The 22,725-nt window shown below is 45.1% G+C and overlaps 1 protein-coding gene across 1 annotated transcript in view; it reads left to right on the top strand.

Moving 5' to 3' along the window:
* LOC124296776 (protein vestigial) overlaps positions 1 to 22,124 on the top strand; it is a 58,050-nt gene extending 35,926 nt beyond the window's left edge. Inside the window, exons 4-8 of the mRNA XM_046747123.1 lie at positions 4,625 to 4,835; positions 6,151 to 6,306; positions 10,767 to 10,890; positions 11,874 to 12,112; positions 20,713 to 22,124. Of these exons, the coding sequence (XP_046603079.1) occupies positions 4,625 to 4,835; positions 6,151 to 6,306; positions 10,767 to 10,890; positions 11,874 to 12,112; positions 20,713 to 20,759 (777 nt within the window). The 3' untranslated portion in view covers positions 20,760 to 22,124. The remainder of the gene's footprint in view (positions 1 to 4,624; positions 4,836 to 6,150; positions 6,307 to 10,766; positions 10,891 to 11,873; positions 12,113 to 20,712) is intronic.
* Positions 22,125 to 22,725: the final 601 nt, after the last annotated feature.

The raw sequence follows: 22,725 nt of genomic DNA, 5'->3' as shown, positions 1-22,725 counted from the left end.
GCCAGTTACCGCGACAATTATAAACGACGCCACGTCCCTCTTCTGAGAGATGGCACCGGCTTTTAATACGGCATTAATTCTGTACCAAAACGAGGGAAAAAAACTTTTATAAAAAAAGAAGGATAAAAAAAAAAAAAAGAAAAGAGTAAAAAGAAAATAAACTACGGAGAAAGAAAGGAAAAGGAATAACCTCGGCTCCGCAGCGGGCGGGCATAGTGACACAGATGTACGGCACCGTGCCCGGTTTTAGTACTCTCACTTTAGCTAATTTTCTTCATCCTCTTCAACCTCCCTCTATCATTCTCTCTTTCTCAATCTCGCCTGTATGTATAATAAATCCTCACGCCAAGTTCAATCTAACCATCGCATTCTGTCAGCGAACGGTTGTATACCTTATACAGGTATAAAACCACCGTATATAAAGCATAGACCATACGATAACTCGTTGTTAAAAATAAAAGCGCGCGTGACTGAAATATTATCGCAAGCCAGGAGGTGAGAAGAAACACGCGAATAAACCGTACGGGTTCTGATAAACCGCGCAACTCCCTTTTCCTCCCCCCCTCCTGTAACGTCCGGCGCGCAACTCGGGTGAGATTATTACAGTTTTATCGGTAAGATTGAAGCTTGAAAGTCGGCGCTGTGACACTTGCGGTCACGACGATGATTACGCATATTCAGAATTTTAATGGGCGTCGCGTGGGAGATCCGGTGACAACCGCGAGTGCAAGATTTCGAAAGGTCTGTGAAGCGGAGGAATAACGGATAAACATGCGCTAGTTCTACACACTCATTGTCAGCGGTGTCTCTGCCCCCAGGTGGGGTAGTGGGGGGGGGGGGGGGGGGGGGAGGGGGTAGGATCGGGCAAGAGACGAAGAGGGGAAGAGATGCGGATGGAATGCTTTGAAGGACCGCGAGGTTCCCGATGCAGCCGCAGAGCCGAGCTACCCGTTGCCCGGCGGGAACTATCTCGAAAGAAGAGTCCCTCGGGATGCTGCGAGGGGCAGGCGGGATGGCGATAGGGGAGGGGGGTGGACCCCGCCGCCTCTCTCTCTCTTTCTCTCTCTCACCTCGATTAATTACCACATTGTCGTCCTCGGAACCGACCGACACCGCGATCTTGGCATAGGTATAAGCGTAGGTATATATATATATATATATATATATATATATGTATGTGTATGTATGTATGTATTTATACCTATGCATAGGTACAGGTATACCTACGTATATGGAAGGGGGATGCGGTCGGCCGCGCGGGAACCTTACCGTGATCGCGGGTTGATTTAATCTTCTACATTTTCGTTCACGTAAATAAGCTGGGAGAGCGGGTAAAACAAAATAAATGTGATAAAGTATGGCCACTGTCCTGTCGACGCCGAGGCTCTGTGTGCCTGCTCAACGGCGGCCAGGTAGATTTCAAAATCTCGGTTCGAAACGAGGGACACGATTTAATCGGTTTACATCATTTTTATTGCTATATAACGTGGTATGAAGTGACGGTTAAATCCATGAGTCGCTGATCTGTAAAGTTGGAGATTCGGTGTTATCACCGTATCAAACATCGTTCTGCAAGGACACGTTTGTACAGGTACCTTGTACGTAGAAGGCATCGTTTAATTATTTTGTTGTTTATCGTTTACGAATTTACACACGATTCTGATTCGGACTCGTAAAATTCAGATTTCGCAGTCATATGATTAAGCTTGGAATAATTTCTTGAAAATATTTACGCGTCTTTTGCGTGGTGAATTTTGTCGGATCATGCACCTTCTGAATTTTTGAAAATACTCGCCGCAATTTACATCGTAGACAATAGAATCCGGTCCTACAGTCAATTCAATAATGATTTTAATTTGTTGGTGAAACATAATATGTCATTTTCGCTTCATTGTGAAACTAGGTTAAAAGAAAGAAAAAAGTAGAACCAGTTGTAGTCGGAAGTTAGAATCCTACAACTGTCGCGTAGATTGAACGACTGTAATTAATCTTTACATCAAATTACAAGTTAACTCATAATCACGGATAACACGATTAGCGGCTCGTTTCTTAATCAGTATTGTGTATAAAGCGTTGAAAAAATGAATCTTTTTTTCGACTCTAAGGTTATAATCTGATATAAAAGTTTCCGTAATAGTCAAGTATATCAATACTTAATATTCCGATCTCACAAAGTTATTTCAGTCTTTTCAATTTCAACGAACCGCCAGCAGATCATTTCACAAATTGACAGGAAGGTGGACGTTCGAACGTGATCGCAGCGCAATTAATCCGCACTCCGTCTCGAATCTTGAACTTGCAGTGAGACGTTAGCCAGCTGCGTCACGGGGACAAACCGCGTTTGAGAAAAGGCCGTTCCTCTCCAACGAAGACGAGAAACAAGTTTTGGCCAAATAGTGTAAATTTTTCGATAAGATCAGAGCCGTTGGTCGCGAATCCTCCAGCGTTCCGGACCCACGTGCAGACGGCTGAGAATCGTCCTCTTTGGGACCAGGTGGCGTCGCGGCGACGGACCGCATCGTCTCCCTGCGTCGGGGTGATTCACTGCCCCGAGGAATTCTGGCTCCAGGTTTATTAGAGCAGATAATGATAACATCTCGGAGGCGTATACACAGCGGTTCGCTTCTAACTCACCCGCGACGCCCGCGACGCCTTCGTCGGCCTTTGGACCTGGAAGCTCGTCGGTTTGTACGTGTCACCGCGCTGGGAGCAAGATTATTTCTGTTCGCGACGAGACGCTGACGTATGGATGTAATTGGTTAGCGGGCAAGTCTCGCGGGAATTATTATAACTCGGGAGTCCAACCGCGCCGCGGAATCGCGATGCGGACTTAGCTCGGGCAATAGCTCGTTAAACCCGCCCATGTTACGAGGGGGCGCTTTAATTCCGGGGGTGCGGGCGTGAACAATGGCTAGCTGCCGCAACCGATCCCCGATTCCAAGGCGGCTTCCATTCCGCCCCGGTGAATGTCCGTCGGGAAACACAGGCACCTGCTGGCACATTGCGGGTTAACGCGCCCCCCGAAAGCAGCTTGATTCTGTAACTCTAAGGACCCGCGGAGATAAGCGACTGCTTCGTCCTTTGATCTCCGTCGAGATGCGCCGCAGGTGTCTCGTTCCATTTTCTAACACGCGTTACGGATTAGCTGCTCTGTTTCACTGTTTACGAATCGATTACTCTGGTCGCGGATAGTGGTTGGGTGACTGAATCTGAGCTGTTAGGAAAGTAGGAGAATTTCGTATAACGGTTGGGAAACGACGAACCTTGCGCACGAGGTACGAATGTTATGAAAAACTTTCTGATTCGAAGGCCGGTCGATAAGGCGATATTTTCCACTTATGCAAATTCTACTATCACGACGATGCGAAAATATGACAATGAAATCGACACAGAGAATGGGAACTCGCGGACGAAGAGGTTTGCGAATTATTGGCTCGAAATCAATTTTTTCGGTTGATGTTATTTTTGGTTATACCTATATCAAGATCATCGATATAATACCGCGGCTCTGAAACGACCGCAGACTGACTCGTTAATTGATCAATTCTCGATCTCACGGTCGACTTTTTTTGCCGTTAGATATTCGAGATCACGACGACGGGGGGTGAACATATCTTTGGTCACGTTTAGCTCAGTCTAATCGTTTCCTCGAGTCCCGCGTGATCCGGCTTGGTAAGAGGATGCCACGGAGCGGTGATTTTTCTCTTAGCGAGACAGTGACGATGTAGCTGTCAGTGTAACAGTGCTTCAAGATTACTGTGAAATTGCCTGGTTGGTTGGTTTAAAAAATGTTGACCTCTTGTATAAAAGAGGTTGACGCGTCACAACAAACACGTTAAACGAAGTTTGGCTGAAGAGAAACCCCGTCGCTGTATGCACGAGAGACCGATATTCCCGATTCCCGATTCCCGATTCCCGACTCCCGTCACCATTCATTTACACAAAAAATTTGGAATTGTAACGCCGGGCGCCGTTGTCTAAAAAAATGTGCTTCTTCACTTTCTTCTCCTTATTCGCGGCTGCAATGCGGCACCCGCGGACTACGCTGCGGCTATTTGCGGTCTCTCGAGACACACAATGGGACGCGAGACTCTCGACGTCCTCGTTTTATCACCCAGTCGATGAATTTTCGCACTTTCATCGGCGTGCAACGACCTCCGCTGTTCGCCAGCTGCGGCGTTTGCTTCCTCGCAGAGTTTCGTATTACACGCACACTCTTGTCTTGTTAGAAAAATGTCACCTCGTTGTATCCAAGTCTTCGTTCTCAGGGTACATAACAGTGGGTACTTAAAACTTGGATTTCACTTCATCTCTTCAAGTTCCTCTGGCGATTTGATTGGGTCTAAGCCATCCAAAAGACCTGAGTTACGACATAAACGCATCGATCCAGCTTTCCTAACGCTGTACATATATATATATATATATATATTATTATATGTATATGAATATGTCAATGTTCAAATTTAACCCTGACTTATCGTCACTTCGCCACGGATGCCATGGCCCCCGGCAGTTTAACACCCGTCGTAAAGGTTACCGTCGCACCACAAAGATACGACGCAAGTCATTCCTCCGTTGTAACGTGACGCCCAAGGCTCAACGCAGCTCCGATTCCTTGTTGCAGCTAAACGTCCACCAAAGATCGCTGGAAGCAGCGGGCCTCGAGCTTTGTGGCGGCGGAGGAAGTGTGCCACAGGGTCAACCCAGTAGCGCTGGTTCCGTCGGGTCCGCACCCAGCCCGGCATCCCCTAGACCTACGCCTCAGCCGCGACCCCCCCTGGCAACGACCACCTCGCAGGGATCCCGGGCCCTCGACGACGAAAGATCAACTGACGGTGAGTGCCATATTCTTGTGATGAGTAATTTTAGGGGAGGGTTTTACTGCCGGTTGATAACGGATGAAACATCTGGGACTTGAGTAGCTGATGTCAGGCTCGAATTCCACGATTACAAACCTCTTCGCACTTGATTAGGAGACATTCGTTATACTATGTGGACGAATTCTCGTCAATTGGATCAGTCGGTGATCCTGTCTGACAGTTGGACGGTACCCTAAAATGTAGAATTAATTCAAATTTGCCGTCGACAGCCAAAATAAGCTGTACTTGAAATCAGATTTACTTCAACTTTTCATAGGGTAAAAATGATACTGCAGGAAAGAAAGTTGGCACATTGTACGGACGGCGAAGTGTTGTGGAAAGATCACGGGAAAATAAGAAGCGATGATTCTGAGAGCTTCTTGTCGAGAATTTTTTAAGCCTACTTTTACGGTGTTCAATGTGGTTGTGTAGAAATACTTTCACATTGTTCGATTTTGCTGTAAATACTGTCCAATTTTGCTGCCAAGTCAGAAATAACTTTTTCAAAAAATACCCTCAGCTTTATATAAACTGACTATTATATTCGCTTAACTCTTGTCGAGAAACGTTCGGGTCACTTTTCAAGGAATGTGACACACACATTTGAGTCGTATTCGATTATACTACAACTGCCATCTTTCTTGAAACGTGACGTTACGCTAGGCGCTGAAGGAAATAGCTGTTAGTATTTTATACTTCAGGGAATGTAGTAGTAAAACGGGATATGAAAACGTAACACGGCCGGTATCTCGTCATTTTCTCTGTCAGAGACTGGCGAAACCTGAATTTTCTCTAGAAAAACTTGTTGAAACTGACCTCTTCCATCGTCAGAAAGCAGTTCCTCGCTGAAGCTGTAACTTCCCGAGATCTGTGTATATATACATATGTATAACGCAAGTCGAGACTATTTTTCTTTTACTCTCCTTGATGTCTCTGCATACTGATAACGTAACTTTGTTTTTCATTACAAGTCATACGGTTCATAGTAATTTTTTCCGAACCATCGCGACAGTGTGATTCTTTGCAGTTTTGGCGTTTGTACGGTTACAGAAAAGGTTATGACATTGGATGAACATTGTTCAATGCCGGATCACCGTTTAAAGCTTACAGGCTAGAATCAAAGCGCAAACCATGCTTTACGATAAGTTATATTCTGCGAAATGAGAAGGATCATCCAAGACTTTTGAAAGCATGGAACAACATATATTGGCTTACTGTATACGCGTTGAAACCCGTTTTTCATCCAACAGTCAAATTTCAAGCGACGACTAATCGCGATCTGCATTTTCAGCCGTAGGTGGCGGTGGTACGGAGGATTCGGACGACGGAGAAAGCAGGGCGCAATACCTGAACGCAAACTGCGTGGTATTCACCCATTACCGAGGAGACGCAGCCTCGGAGGTCGACGAGCACTTCCAGAGAGCTTTGACCCACGACAAGTTGAAAGGTGAGTGTAGTTTTCAAATTTTCCCCGCTGAGTCGAAGAAGCGTACAAATTTTGGACCTAACGAGTAACGAGCATTCAAGAAAACAAATCTCGTTCTCCCGTCTTCGTTCGCGACACATGCTGTACGGTATAACATATGGGAAAAAATCGTGTCGTAGTTTGCAACCGTGTATCGTGTACACACAGGGGTGTGATTTTTCGTGAAAACTAAACGAAGATTAATCTTAAAACAATTTAGCGGTCGCGTCTTTGGCAAGCTGCAGCACGCCTCGCGAGTAATAAAGTGTGCCATTAGCTCGACATCGCTAACAAGCCCCTCTAACAATTGTTCTCTGGTCGGTCTCTCGCGGAGGAGTTAAAACTCGGCGGTAAGGACGCGAGGACGGGGAGGGCAGAGAGAGGAACCGATGCTGTCTGCGGCGTCTCTCCTCGTTGCCGAGGGACGATCCGGGGGGCGGCGGGTGCAGAGGTGGGGCGGGGGGGGGGGGGGGGGGGGGGCAGAGGAGCAGGGACCGCTTTGGCAAGCGATCCTCGTAGGCTATATCGGTGTCGTTTAAGGCCGCATATATCCCCGGGTCCGCGACGCGGTGCGGCTCGCGCAGCTTAGGAATTAGGATCAGTTCACTAGCCTGCTTAGAATTCAAGACACCACGACCTAATTGTCATGTGGCTGCTGCCTCCGCAGCCCTCCGTTTCTCTTCCCTCTTTCCCCCGCCGGATGCAGGAGAGGTAAATTAAGAGCTTCGGCTCGAGGAGGGCCGGGAGGGTCTTCCAGGGTAGGGAACTGCGCGGGGGCAAATAGGAGACGGTTTTAGCCCCGGAATGCTTCGCGTATCGCGCGACTCTCTCGGAGGAGCGGACCGGACGGGGTGTTGACGAGGAAAGAGAAATCAACCTTGCATCCAGTGCCTTGTGTCTTATATGTATACCCTGTCGCGTCTTCCTCGGTCATCAAGCAAGTACGTACCGATCGGTTTCCACGAATAGGCACATCTCTATTTTATCACCACTCCCAATGGAGACACGATAAACGCGCAGGCCTGTATAACCAGTGTTAATAGCAGCTGTCCTCCGAATGACTGGTTCATAATTGTGACTTTCAACCAATGCCAAATGACCGTTGCTCGAGTTCTTGGATTCCAGTGTCGTTTACTCTGCTGTTGGCACTAGAACTCGAGGTGCAATTTTAACAAGAAAGTGCACCTCTTGCTGACGGATTGATGGAAATATTTTACTGTCCCGGTGATCATGTAGCGGTGGATTCTCAATACTTCTGAAACGAGCGATTCATTGAAACGGATTTTGTTAAATCGGGAAAGGCCTCTTATTCAAACCTTGCGAAACTATGCGAGAGAGAGAGAGAGAGAGAGAGAGGATCTTTCGACACCCGCGTTTCCAAATTCGATCATTACGGTACTTCGACTTTGGGACAAATTGAGCCTGCTCCGTTAAACGACCGTTGATCATCGCGTTACCAAACCTCAGTCGAACGGAGGCGAACTTGTACCTCGAGAATCCAAACTAACCTCACGACTCTCCCCTGCAACCCGATTTGGTGTCGTTCATGGGCCGGGCTTTGCTGCCCCAATGTACCGGCGTTTATCTGATCGATCGTCTACGCGGAGAGATGATCTTCAAACGCGGTACGAATAGCTCGTGTCCGTCGCTCTGATGGCTACATGTAAAAAGGTTAGAGCCAGCGGAGTCCTCTTCTCTTCAAGACGAGGGTATTGAGAAGCGTAGGAAGGGACCGATGACAATCGACGAGGATCGCCTCCGGTATTATAGATAATCGAAATCCGTGCCCTACGCGGGTTTGCGTAATTGTTAGAATATCACCGGATACGATCAGTATATTCATCGTGATTTATTTACACTGCAACAGATCCCCGTGGCAGTTTCTACGGCCGCAACGCGTTTCGCGTTCCGAGGTGCGGCTGGTAATCGAAATCGCTTAATCTTGAGCGCAAACGGTCTCGCTTCGTTTGAACAGAGAATCACAACGGCGACGAGTCGGGCGGTTCCCCTTGTCTATAGACTCTTCATTTTTCGGGTAAAATCGGTGGCGCGCGATACCGACCACATCGAAATGGTAACGACGGTGAATACGTGCAATTGAGCGAGTCGCCTCGGTTCTCCGCGTTCAATTAACACACGTCTCCGTCGTCGCAGCACGCAGCTCAACACCGTCGCTGCGATTATTCTACGTCAGAACGATTCTGCGACGACGCTTCGACGCCGCGAGCTTTTCTCCCATTGTATACGGCGTAAAGCTGCTCGTTTCCTTTGAAGATTTAACTTTTAGGGAGAAAAGGTATTGATATTACACTTGTATGGAAAAGTGCCTACGTACACGTACGGACATCTCTCGTTTTAAGGCCGTTCGATATATATGACAGCTAGGGTACTTCAAACTTGAAAGCTTTCTGCTACACGGTTTGTCAATCAAAAAATGGACGTCATAGTCCAAATGGTTTGGTATGTTTTTTAAACTCTATAAAAACTGCAAGTATAATAAAGCGCGGTCAAATATCAGTCCGAGGCTTCGATTATACGTACAGACGCCTCTAGCCAAAGCAACGAAGCTTGAGAGCTATATATATATAAACTGAGATAAAAAAGTCAGGCCGCATTGTTTCCCACGCATGGAATGACGGGACGCACATGTATACATATACGAGCGAAGTGGACACCAGCTTCTATAATCTACATGTCTATTCGTTCGGCGGGTTGTGCGTGTATTTCGCGGGCTCGCTAAAATCGGCCGCTGAATCCTTTCGCATAATGTTTCGTCCCCTCGGACCCTGAAACTTTCCCGTTAAATATTGCGATTTGCTTGCCCGCGCGGGAATCGAGATAGCGTCGCGGGCCGATCGTCCCTTATTTATTAACGCAATTAAAGAAACGGAGTGTTGCTCTTCGCCGCGTTCTTTCTGCCGACGCCGACGCTCTTCTTCCTGCATCGGCGCGAATATATGTTCCTATGCAAATATTCCGGTGCTACGGCTGCTGTTTACAACAATAATACATATATATATATATGTATATATGTTTGCCGGACTGTTTATGAAATCTCGTCTACCCAAATGTGTATAATTATAAATTGGCTTTTACCTGCATTTTACGTCAAAATTTCTAGCGATTAGTTTTATTGTTTTCCAGCTTTTCACGGAAGATAATTGCGGATGTTACAATTGGCAATCGAATTTTATTGATTTTGTAATATATTTATATATACGAGTATATACGATAGCATGCAGGGTGACTTGGCATTATAGGCTTCTCTGTTTACGTAGGTACGCGGATAAAAAATTTTCAAGCGAAAAATAAAACTTGCAATTCCTTTTCAATTCGTACGACAATTTTTATAATTATATACATTATTAGCTTGGATAATATCGCCTGTTCTTATTCATTTTCGCAACTGCAGGAATGTGTTACAATGTAGAAATTACTGTTCACAACCTGAAATGAAAAATTCACACCAAGGGATGTTTTAATTTTCACTTCGGATAAAGAACAAACATAACTGTTAAATCAAATTGCGTTAAATTACGGTGCTAGGGTGTTAAATTTAAAAAACGTCCAACTCGAAATAGCGTAGAAATCTTTTCTTCAACCCAGCGTTGCTCCAAAATCGCAGAAGGAGGCGTTCTAATAGGGCATTGGAATATTCAGAGCGCTGATCGTATAAGCTGTGAAGGAATATTTCACAAGCTGGATGGTCGGCATCCCGCAGATACAAGCTCGGGGTAACCTGCAGGGATATAAAAATGGGATAAAAAGAAGAGGGCGAAAAAAGAAAAAGTCGCAGGGATAAAAAGAGGTAAAACAATCGGTCAAGGACTCGTCGCCGGTAGGAGGGAGCCGATCTTCGTGTCCGTCGTGGGTGCATGTAAGACATCGGGGGCGGCCCTCTTCGGTCCTCTTCCTTTTCCCAACACCAAGAATTCCCGTGGGATCGGACCCTTGCAGCTTCGGGCACGCAGGCCCATTCCTTCTCACCGACGCCTCTTCGAACGCGGACCAAAAATTATCGATCCGGATTTTTTATGCCCTCTTATATCGTTCGCTACCGTTCATCTGGATATACAGCCGCCTCGTGACTAATAACAAGCGATTTTTCGTATCGCGTATTCTTTTTCGGCTCGGCATTAGGTCGCGTCCCAAATCATTTTAAATCTGCACCCAAGTAGGAATGTAACACATTTTCAGTTATACTGGAAAATTAGATCCGATCAGAATGTTTTTGAAAACATTTTTCACCGTAAATCGTGTAAAATTGTAGGGAAAATTTTTCAATATCAGATAAACTCTTCTCAACACCAGGGCAGAATTTTTATCTCATGTAGGAAATTTTTTCATTAACTTGTAAATTAGTTTTTCTAATAATTGACCGGGGAATGTAGGTAATTTTATTTTTTGTTTATAATCGTATCCTATTTCTCTTTTGGTTTCAGAAAATACGTCTCCGATGTCAGCGAGAAATTTTCCACCGTCGTTTTGGAACAGCCAACATCCCGGGGACGTTTACGACTATCCCGCGGATCCGTGGCATCCTCATTATCCGCAATATCACCACAGGTAATCGCTGATGATCCATCTAAAGATCATTCAAATTTTAAACACTTATTTTCATCCAAGAAGCTTTCTACATCAATGGAAGAGGTTTTTTCTTGATAACGTTGCTCCTATTTCCATAAAACTATTACGGGTACTGATTACAGTGTCGCAAAAAAAGAAAGATGAAAAAGTTTTTAAATGTGTCAAATATAACAATCAACACTAGTAGCGAACGAAATGTTTAGTTGATTAAATCAAACGTAGTTACACTGTGTATCACCCAAATTATTGTTATGATATTATTTTATTTTTTTTACTGAAATGACATTTCTTCGAATTGTAAAATATCTTTTCTGCCGTAATCGGTAAATTTAACAAATCCTTTCACTGTGTCATGACATTACACCCACGTGACTATGGAGAAAAAAATCACAATTCGACTAAATTCTCCAGGTTGAAGTACAATTTTTTACTTGCACTGGGAAAAATATACAAATTTAAATATTCTTTGCACCCGTAATCAAACCATGTCCGTGTACAACATATAAATACGGTTCCTTTTTAGTTCGATATGGAAAGCTTCTATGCAATTGCTCGAAGATAATCCACCCTGATAATGTATTTTCAATACCGACCGCAAACCTTTCAGTCACAGTAGGATGCTCAGCGTCCTACCTCAAAAATATTCATATCCTAGCTTTAAAACAGTTCAAATAATCCGCGTTACTCGGTACAACCCCAAAAACCCCCGAGTAACAAGCTCCGGCCAGAATCATCGAATTTTAATACTTAATTCTATTTCCCATCCGGCATATCGGATACGCCATCTTGTATTCAGAAATGATCGGATTCCGATTCGCGATCAGCGATCCCAAAAATCCCCGAGTAAGGTGATTCGGGCCAAAATATTGATTCGAAAGATGCGCGAGTAAAGGGGTTAAAAAAAAATCCCTCGCTCGATCTTGCAATTTTCCTACATACATACGTTTCTTCGGGCGTTACAGAGCCGTCCACGAGTACCATCACCACAATATGGCGGCGGCGGCGGGGTACGGCGGCCTCTTACTCGGCGGGGCCCGGGGGCTGGGGCATCACACGTCACACCACGCAGCAGCCGCCGCCGCTCACCACGCGCACGCCGCCGCCTCCTACAAAGACTGGACGTCCGCCACGCCGCCGCAGTCCCTGGTGGACCCGGCGGCTGCGCCACCCTATCCCCACGGCCCTTACGCGCCCCTTCCTGGTGAGTAGAGCTTTTTTCTCTCGAGGGTGCGAGGAGATATCCTGAATCCCGTTCGTGCCACATTGTATCGTGTATAGTATGCGCCTAGTTTCCGCAACTCGCGGGTACAACTGTGAATAAAATATCGACGGGGGTGAAAACGTTGGAGAGATTGGAAAATTTTTGTAATCACTTACGCGTAGCGTCGATTTGACGCGTGCACAAAATAAATATAACATAACGATCGGATATAATGGCGAGAGAAATGTTTTGTTTTTAATTTAAATAAACCTGGCGTGACTTGACACAAATTGTTATTTTCATCGCTACTTCGTTGAATAAAATGACATTTCTTTCACCATATTTGGTATATTCGACAAATCCTTTCTCCGTGGGACAATTAGCGACAAAGTTTCTAGCTTACAATTACAGCAGAATTCTTATATCAAAGTGCCTACATGCATGTTCGTTTAACCGAAAAATTGCGTAGTGGGAGAGTCCAAACGAAATCTTAACGTTTCTTTCCACGTCAAGTATAATCTGAAGAATTGCAGAAAAATATTCATGGATTTTACAATATTTAGCTGTCACATAGGTAAACAATCGCCGCGGTAAGAGATGCCTGGATTTCATTGTTGACAACACTCAGTCGATTCTTATCTCGGATACCTGATTCATGGGTAAAGAATCGATATACGTAGATATAAATATTCGTTCTAACCGCGAAATGTACGTGTGTCTTTTGAACAAGCTGTAGGCAGGGAGGCTCCGATCGCATCTCGGGGCCTCAAGAAGAAGTAGAAGAAGAAGAAGAAGAAGACGGAGAAGAAGGCCCCGGAGAGATCGGGGCGATGAGATGAGTGCTGAGTTTTTAGAGTTGCGGGATGGCGCGCAGGTGGCTGTAAGAAAGACCAGCGCGGCCCTTCTGATCTCCGCAATTAATAAGGGCTTAATGGGGCCGCGGACTGTAGCTTCCCTTTCCTCGCTGCGACGTTCGTCGCGAACCTTCTTCCGAAATGATCCTCAACTGCGGGACAAAAAACCGAGGGGCAACTGTGAAACATAAAGCAGAGCTCGGTCTTTCTCGTCTTGGAAACCGTGAGAGGTGAATCCTCCAATCACGCGTCCAAAAGCCATCCAAAAATTCAATTTTTATCTTGTCCGGTTAGAATTTTGTATAAATGAAAAATCCAAATAAAGTAAGTTTATTAAAAGCTTAGATACGTGGGACCGCGCAGTGCTCGAGCAATTTTTGCCTGCAACTTATCGTTCTCTTCGCAAATCGGTCCCGTATTCCGCCTCGATTATACAGCTTGCATATGTGCAAGTAAAAGCACGGATTTTATTTACACGCCGTTAAAACGTAAGTATAATTTGAAGTATAAAGATGTCTAGCAGGTCAGAGAAGAGGGAGAAAAAACTTGCAAAAACGTCCTAAAAATTTGTCTCAAAATCTCGACGCCCATGATTAACGACCACGCGATATAGCGAATATACCGTACGGCCTGTGGTATATTCTCGGTAAAATCGTGGCGAGGTACAGCGATCGTACCTACACTCGTGGTATACCCCGAGGATGACCACGCCCATCGTTATTCGAAGCCATGCCCACTTGGCTGAATGCCTGCCACGATACCGTCGCCCAACGTAATTCTCTCATCCTCGTAGAATGCACATCAAGGAGGGTCTCTGATTTAAACGGAGTAATTCTTACAGATGCTATGAAATACTAAACTTGAAGATGGAGAATTTCGCATCGAGAAATGTTTTTACATTATTTCAATTCGTTCAATATCATGAATCATGAATATCATGCAATTATCAGACAAAACATATTCCAACGAAACGGGATCTAATCTTAGACTGAAGACTATTTATTCTTTAAATTCACTCGAACACCTTTTTCTCTCATGTTGTCCTCGTAACAAACATTCAATTTTACAAAGTTGGAATGGTATTGATTGTCACGTTTGAAAAATAGACATATCAAATGGACAACTAAAGAAAATCTTAGGCGACTAAAGAAATAGTCTTCTCAGTAAAATCAGCAATAAATACAGTAAAACTGAATAAATCTACTAGATATTTAATAATTTTCAATCTAAGCTATAGCTTATTATAATTCCACAAGTACCTACTTTCCATAATTTTTGTAATTATAAAAATATCTTGCTGCCTTGCGAATATGATAATGTAATAAGTATTCAACGCACAACTGCCAGTCTCTTTCATGAAAACTATTTCCGAATTACAAGGTACTTGTGAACAATTGGCATACATGCCAATATTCAAGGGGGAGTGAATTGCATGAACTCAAGGTACGACGAGATGCTTTGAAATCCGTCTTACCCACAGCCCCTATAACAGAGTTTAATTTTATTCAGAAGCTTGCAAACACTCGGTTGGCGTACCTTATAACTTATACCTTCTACCAACCATACTTCACAAAGCAGAGGCCCGAGACGGAGGTCGTCGCGGGTCGATACTTTGGCGGGACTCCTCCTTCCGCCTTGCCAGAAGCCGGGTTCTCCCTTTCAGCTCCTGTCTCTCGGGATGTCACTCATTCTACCCTCCGCAGTTCTCCGCCCTTCGTAAAGCCCTTTGCTCGTCTTCCATCCTCGAATCTGCACGCAGCAGCTGTGTAACGTCGCTTTAATTCTTGCGGCTCCGCGGAGCTTTCATGCGATCGGTGTTCCATCGCGTCGCTCCGAAAGGCTTTTCAGATGAAACCGTATCTCCGGATGCGGAAAATGGCCTTTGAATCAAAACCAAGAACGTTCGCGAAACGCGTCTGACAGTCGGTACAAGCGACGGTAATTTTGCCAAATCGTATAAGATTCGCGCGAAGCTTCGCAGAGATCCAGGAGACTGCGGAATGTTGAGCAAACCCGATCGAACAGGTTCTGAAGAATTTTCCAGCCGGAATACGGGCACTGTTCAGTATGCCGATCGAGTGGCGTGAGCTATTCCCTGCGCAATTCATCGGACCTTGCGCCACGATTCGTGTTATAGTGCCAATTCGGAAATTCGAGCGATCAGCAGTTGCAGGAGTGGGATTTCGATACAGTCGTGCTTTTCCGTGCGTATAGGTGATCCAGGCGTGATTGCTGCTTCCACAGCTGCACGTCGTTGATTGCGCGAGTGGAAATGTACAGTACGTACATTACATACATGTGTATTCGAGGGAAAATCCGTCCCCGAGGCTGCGGGTAGTGTCTCCAGTTCTTAAACTCGTTACCTCACGTCCCCGAAGCTCTTCAAGCTCCTTAGGCAGAGAATCGAGTGTACAAAGTTCCCGTTTAGGAAGCGCGTAGACGGCTCGGCGGGTTGGCCGGTAATCATTTAATTGCGCAAATTAACTCGAGCGGCATAAATTGGCTGCCGTTTAAGCGCGATTAAGAGAAATAAATAGCAATTACTGACTAACACACAGGGATACCGGGACTCGTGAACGAGGCTCAAGATGGCTAATCTAGTATCGTATTTTCTATTCGTTTCTTCAACTTGCGGGAAACCATTAATTTTCCGCTAAACCCTCCGGGCGACAAATTTCATCCCATTCCGGTAGCTAATTCACTAATAGAACACACGTTTCCTTGCCTGTGTTGCCTCTATTCGTACGACGATGCGTCGCGAGTATCGAGATCGGCTCCTTTTTCGTTCCTCTCGCCGTGTTGACACCGTGTTGAAAATCGACGATTGTTGACTACAGCGATTGAACTGTCTTCCTAACGTGCATGCGCTAAAACCAAATTAGTTTTTCCTCCAATTATATATATACTCCAATCGGAAGCGTGTAAAAGTCGCGTAAAATGAACGCGTAATGTTCTCCTCCGCATCTCCACGATTCAACCCAACACAATCTACCGCATCCGTATCGAAAATCCGAGGTCCCCGTAAGTCCGCGGACGATCCAAGCGATACATACGTGCATTTTACTTGATTTACAGATCCACGCGCCGTTCACCACGGACCGTTTCGTGTTAGGAAGCAATAGATCCTGAGATATGAGCGATACCGCTTCCGTTGTAGATGCTGTTTTGATGCTCTTAGTGCACGCGCGTAAATTATGCAGTTTATCGTCTTCGAAACGACCCGCTGAATATATAAGGTGCTTTCGCTGCGCTCGTGCAGCAGCGCGCGTCGTTCGTGTCCGCTTCTAGATTCCTCGAGCTTTCCGCGGAAATCGAAGGGGTCTTTGGTATTGCCCGTACTCGTGAATCGCAATGCGAACAAAAGTTGTTGACAACCTATAGGTTCGACATAGAAGTAAGTTTACGTTCAGAAATACACTTGTATCAACTACTATCGAGTCGTGCAGCGATTTAAATTTTGACAAGATGATCGATAGTGAACACGATGTCGTTTGATTGCTTTCAGTGTGAAAGTAATCCTTTAACTGACTCTGCCGGTTCTTTTTTAATTTTCATTCGATTGTCCATATTGGCGCTCTGAACGTCTCAGTGCAAGAAATTTTCAGTTCCGGTTACCGCTCAGTCCTTGACTATTTTCATTTTTTATCACAATTGAAAAATATAGTTCTAGGTACGAAATGAAAATTAGTTTTCTAGCTGTTACCAGAAAGTCTAGTATCCGTTACTATTGTTTCTCATTACGATCACTGTTCCTATATTTTCTTGCAACCGTTGCGCAAATTTAATCCTTGCGCAACAATAAATTGACGTTTAAGCTTTATTTAACTAAAAAAGACAATATCGCAAATCGTTACGCGTACCTCGTTTTTCGTAATTCCAACAATATTCAAACAGTTTTTTTTAACGATACCTGTTTTACTCAATTTTTCTAGTTACTGTAAGAGATGAAATTTTTCTCAGTGCTGCAGGTAAAAATCGTCAAGTTAAATATTCTGGCCTCCATTTCTACAACGTGAAAATTGTGAGAGCCTACTGCAGATATCGTTCTCGCTGTTCTAAGATCGCGTCGTTTCTGAATCTATGCAAGCCTAGATTTCAATTTTCCGGACATAGAGAAATTAAGAAAGAGTTTTTAATTTCCCGGGCTTCTCGACTCCTCGTTTATCCTTCTCTCACGCGAAATCACTTCTGATTTCGGTCTCTCCTCCTTAGATCTCGCAGAGGACGAACAAAGCTCCGCTGCAGCTCGGCGAGCAGCTTACAGTCGAGCTTCCCCTTCTGGTTGAACAGATCGATGCAGCCGCTGACCACTCCCTCGTTCGGGGGGCTGACCAATCGAGGGTCCCGGCAGCTCGGTTGACCGTCGCTCGGCTCGAGTTTGCTCTCCTTGTCCCACGGCGTCGGAGGTGAAGAGTGAACACCGTGACGTCACACCGCCGCCATTTTACCGAACGAGTCGCGATCAGCTCGGGATTCTCGACTTCCGCCGTCTTGTCTCTCCGATTTCCGCGTGCGGTTCCTGATCCGCGGGGGCGGCTCGTGTCGCCGATTCAGAATGCAGATCGTCTCGACGCTGTTCTTGATTATAATTGGCCTTCGCGCTTATCACAGCTAATTAATTAACGACGCGTAGACGCGTTATGCGCATATCGCGAGGCATCGTTGATCCGCGAGAATCGCGAGATGGAATTTTAACGAACGGATCCCGCGAATTTTACCTGCGGGGGGAATATATGCAGCAGCGGAACGAAACGCGTGTCCGTGTCGCGAAACCGGCGCGATTCCACCCGCAAAGATCCAGCATCTCACGACGATCGCCGCTCGATCGACGCTCGGTAATGCATCTTCATCTTGTCACTGGCCGGATCGCGATCAGCCTTTGCACCGAGTAAAAAACTTCCCTCTACTTCGATACGCGGCACGCCTAATTAGGACAAGGTATTCCGATGCAAATCTACGGGGGCCCTGCTCTCTCATCTTATCCGTCATATTATTATACCGTGCTGCTTCGTGGTATTTCTTCCTCTTCATATCGAACTCTGAACGTCACACGGATCCCGTAAATTTATCTGCTGATTGTAAACTCGCGTAGTTAAGAGACGCGGCAACGTCTAACTTATAACCCACGGGAAACCGCATGGGGATCTATTTCAGAAACACATTTCATTTAATCCTGAAGAAAACCAAAGGATATCTTTATACGGCAGACATTTTGTATAATGAAAAGAATCGCAAATCATAATTTCAGGCTCTTCGATTTCTACGCAGTAGCTCTAAATGACGCAGTTGGGTGGAAATTGAACGAATTTTGACCGATGCTGTAACTCAACAGCTATTTATGATATTCGATAATTCATTACTCCCTGACTGCAATGAGATTCAAGCGATCCGTTCGTGCAGCCCCTGCAGATGCATCGAGCCGCACGAAAGTTGGCTGTAAAACGGGAGAGATTTACCGGTTTAATCTCACGTTAATTGTCGCTTATCGATGCATGCAGGCTTCGCCGGAGGGAGAATTATGCCTCGGTGATCCGGCCAGAATACACGGATAGAAGAGGTTCCCCTTTATCGCGGGCGAGTATATTGGATTCCGGGGTTAGAGGGTCTGACCCCACCCTCGAGGGTCATCGCTATACCTTTTGCATGCATCCCTTGTCCAAGGGTTCGAGGGCTGAGTAGGTATAAGGGACGCCGAGCGCCATGCCACTTGCAGACCGACTCGTCCGCGAGGGTATAGCTTTAATTTAATTTCAATATTTGATAGCGCTGTCCGTGCAAGGATCACTGTTGTACGATTTGTACAGGTGCGGTATATATGTGCGCATATAATACGCGTTTCGTGCGGATGAAAACTTTGTCTCGGGCGGATAAACTGCGGGGCGAAGGTTTTCTCAAAGCTCGCTTGTCAAAGGGAGTCAAACAATTATTAAGAAAAAGTAAGAGAAATATACGAAAAAAGGAAACTCTGCCTTGATTTCGACTCTCGAGGGGTGATTCTTCGTTTTAAATTGAGAAGCCGTCCCGGAGCTTCTCGAGTCTTTGTAAACATCAATGTGCGGTTCCACAGCATCGCTCTTTTCAGAAGAATTACAGCATCGTTTTCGTTGTTTGTTTCAATATCGCACTATGATATTATAATATGCTGTCTGGGTGAAAAGCTCTTTCCAAATTAAATAGTTTCTCGTTAATCGAATATGTCGCACCACGTGTAGTACCTAAGTCGTTAATTTATGATCCATGAAATGTCCGTGGGATCAAATGTACGGTAGCTTCACCCCTCTCGGTGAATTTCCACAGAGACACTGATCTCTATCGTTGAACGACCGGTACACACAGCAATATTTGCCGAGCAATTATTATCGGCGTAATGATCGCCGGACGGACCGATCCTCCGAAGCATTGTGTGGCCAGTCAACCCCGACGGGGTGTCGAGCATCGACCAAACAATATCGCCACTATTTGCCAGGTCATAAAGTCACCCCTCGGTTGGCAAAGGGTGCTCGGCGTGTAATGGTGTGAGACCGGGTTTCTAAGGGTGGAAAAATCGTCCTCGCGTGCCGTGTTTTTATGAAATCTTCCGCGCAAACAGATCGTCGAGTGTAATATCATCTGAACACTGAAAACCAAACGCAGGGATGACGGTTCTTTCGATACAAGCATAATTCTGTCGAACTTGGCGTTCCTGAAAAGTGAAGAGCACTTGCTGCTCCTGAAGAGAGGATAATTTTCCGACCCGCTGAATTCTTTCATCAAATATCACTCAATCGCATGGGCTGCGTCACCTGTGATAAAAATCAGCGGCACGTGCGGTACAATCGCGCGTGTATCAAACTCCCAGAAGCTACTCTAGTATTCGGCTTTGAAGCTTGCAGGTAAGGGATCGGCCACGCTTAGTCACGTGCACGGGAGATACGAATTTAATAAGCGATACGACGTTGCACATTGATCGTTTCTTTCCCGCAACGCAACGATTTTCCGTATATCTCGTAGTCCGCAGCTAGAAACGTGAGAGCGATCATCGTAAGATTATGGGATCCTTGAGTGGTTGAAAATTTTGGACATTACAAGGATACAAGTGTGGCGCCTGCGCGTGAAAATATCATGGCCTGCCGTATTTACCTGGCCGCTTATATCCCTGCAGCTCGAGGAGTTGGGCGACAGATTTGATCCTGTGAAATGAGAACAGTTCTTTGTCTGCGACGAGTTTCAACCCCTTAAGTATGGTGTATCGGTAAAGATGATCAGTGCAGCTTGCAGCGTCCCGGGTATAGGTATAACCTGCACGAAGTTAGATCGCAGATAAAATGCAGATGTATAGCGTCCCGTCATGAGAAAAGTTGAGATCTTAACTGGCTCATTCCGTGACATCTTTCGAAGACTGTTCATCCGTCCGTTCGTTCGTTCGTTCGTTCGTTTCTTCGTCGACCGAGCGTGTCGCCCAGCGGGTGCCGTCACCAGGTCCGCACCCTCGCATCCGTCAAAAATTTTTCTTTTCTCTTTCTCAGCCTGTATTGCGTACGGATACAGGTCTTCGAATACCCAATTTGAATTGTTTGAGTTATTCAAACGAGTCAAATTCACGAATTACCGCAATCGCGCTGCGCTGCGTTTTGCGGCAGCAGCGCTCGAAGCTTCTTTCTTTAGCTATTGTACCCGCAGCAGAGATTTGTGGTTCATATATGGTTTCTAGCGTAAGTTGTGCCGAACGACGACGGCTAATCTTTCCGTTTCGTTTCTTTGTTGCAGGTCTGGAGTCGCAGGTGCAGGACTCGAAGGATCTCTACTGGTTTTAGGATACCGCGTGAAAAACGGCCGAGTTTACTTGCTCGAATGAAATTTGTGTCTTATGTGTATACATCGTGCCATGTATACGAATGACGAATTTCTTTTGGGGCTTGATCGCGGAGAAGCCGCTACCGGAGGACGGGAGACGTGATGGACAATTTGTAGAACGAAATTTACTAAATTTCTTATCGAATAACAGAAAAAATACAAAATATATCAAAACTAAAGAGAGAAAAAGAACAGATAGAAAATAACATAACTAGTGAAATATAAATGACGCCGTTCTTGAGTGTTCGTTTAATATTAAGGGCCTTGGGGCAACATGACCTATCGAAAGGACTCTGTTATTATACTGTTGAATAATAAGTAATAATCATAATGATAACAATAACAATATTAGTTATTAAAATAGCGTTGAAGTGTACATAGTGTTACCTAAATCTTGTAAGGATCTACTATCAATTATATATATATAATTATTCATATATATATATAAATTATAGTCTCTGCGCGCACTATTTACCTTATAGTGACGACAGTGGCTGACGCTGAAAGAAAACTCTAGTTCATATAGCAAGTAGGATATAGATTTAAAAAATGTCCAAATTTACCAACTAATTACAACGTTATTGAAATACAAATAACTTCTATATATATATATCACGTTTACAAAGAAACGGAGTAAAAAGTCGACATTGTTTAAAGATAAAAATCATTTTTCGTTGAAATTCACACTTTCCGTACTGCGTGCAACTGTTCCCTTCGTCATCGGGGAAACTGATGCCTAACGTTCGAATTTAAAGATACGATGAATGCAGAACAGCTGTTGAAAAGAGTTGTACATCCTCACAATCGACTGCAGTAATTGTTTGGTAAATTCAGTCAGAATATAAGGAAAGTATTTATTGACCAATGATCTTGCCATAATATTGATATAATTGTTATTTTATATCGTATGTAGTAAGGTTACGATCAGGCGGTGAATAATATCTGCCGTTGTAGGAGAAAGAGTAAAAGAAAAAAGAAGAAAAAAAAAAAACGATCAAAAAATGACTAATCGATTGTAACGAAGCGGAAAAAAATATCAATCGATCATTCGGATTTTATTTTCCAGTACGTTCGTGGATCGCTCGCCATCTCCCGATTGCCTTTGCATATTCACCACGAATTAACACGCATTCCCACGCATCACATGCTTAGTGTCTTACGCAGTCATTAGCCTGTCATATAACAACCTACATACTTGTAGATAGACCTCTACCTATGCATATACGTACTTTATACCCGCCTCCCCCGCCTGCCTGCAGTCGGATTAATCACCACTACTATCACTTTCTCATTGTAGGTGTGAATAAATCTTTCGTTATCACATACGGACATGTCTTTTATACCTTTCGTCACCTGCCCGCGAACTTTTTCAACCACCCGCGATAAGAGCTTTCCGTTCCGAAGCGTAATTCGATTAGCCAGCTTGCACACTTTTCGGACAGTAAATTTCACGCGGAAATATTCGCTTTCCGAGAGTGTTGATATTCGGTGCCTATATCACGACTGTCGACCTCTTCTCGGTCCTCGGTTTCGCTGCTCTGCACGGCTCCTTCTATTACGTGGGTTAATTACCACTCGAGTTGCAGGCTTCAGGAGAGAAAGCACGAATGCGCGGTTGCGGAGCGACCGAGGAAGAGAGAGGTCGACAGATAGAGAACGAGGGGGAGAGAGAGAGAGAGAGAGAGAGAGAGAGAAATGGGGTTGGTGCACACCGAAAGTTAATCGAGCACGTAATGAGAGAGCCGAGCGACGCCTCGTATTTTGAGTATATATACTCTACAAGAAAACGTCTGCTCTAGTCGTTGCAGGATAGGTGAATGAGGCTCAACGCCATTTTTCGCAAAGATTTCCTCTTTCGTGCAAGTATAATCACGGTGTGTTTAACGGTGGCCGCATTTACCGATTTCGAGCATACGCCGGAGATTC

The sequence above is a fragment of the Neodiprion virginianus genome, chromosome 1 (assembly GCF_021901495.1).
Source record: "Neodiprion virginianus isolate iyNeoVirg1 chromosome 1, iyNeoVirg1.1, whole genome shotgun sequence".
Classification (NCBI taxonomy): domain Eukaryota; kingdom Metazoa; phylum Arthropoda; class Insecta; order Hymenoptera; family Diprionidae; genus Neodiprion; species Neodiprion virginianus.
Note: the sequence above shows the minus strand (reverse complement) of the source record. Positions and strands in the feature narration are given on the sequence as shown.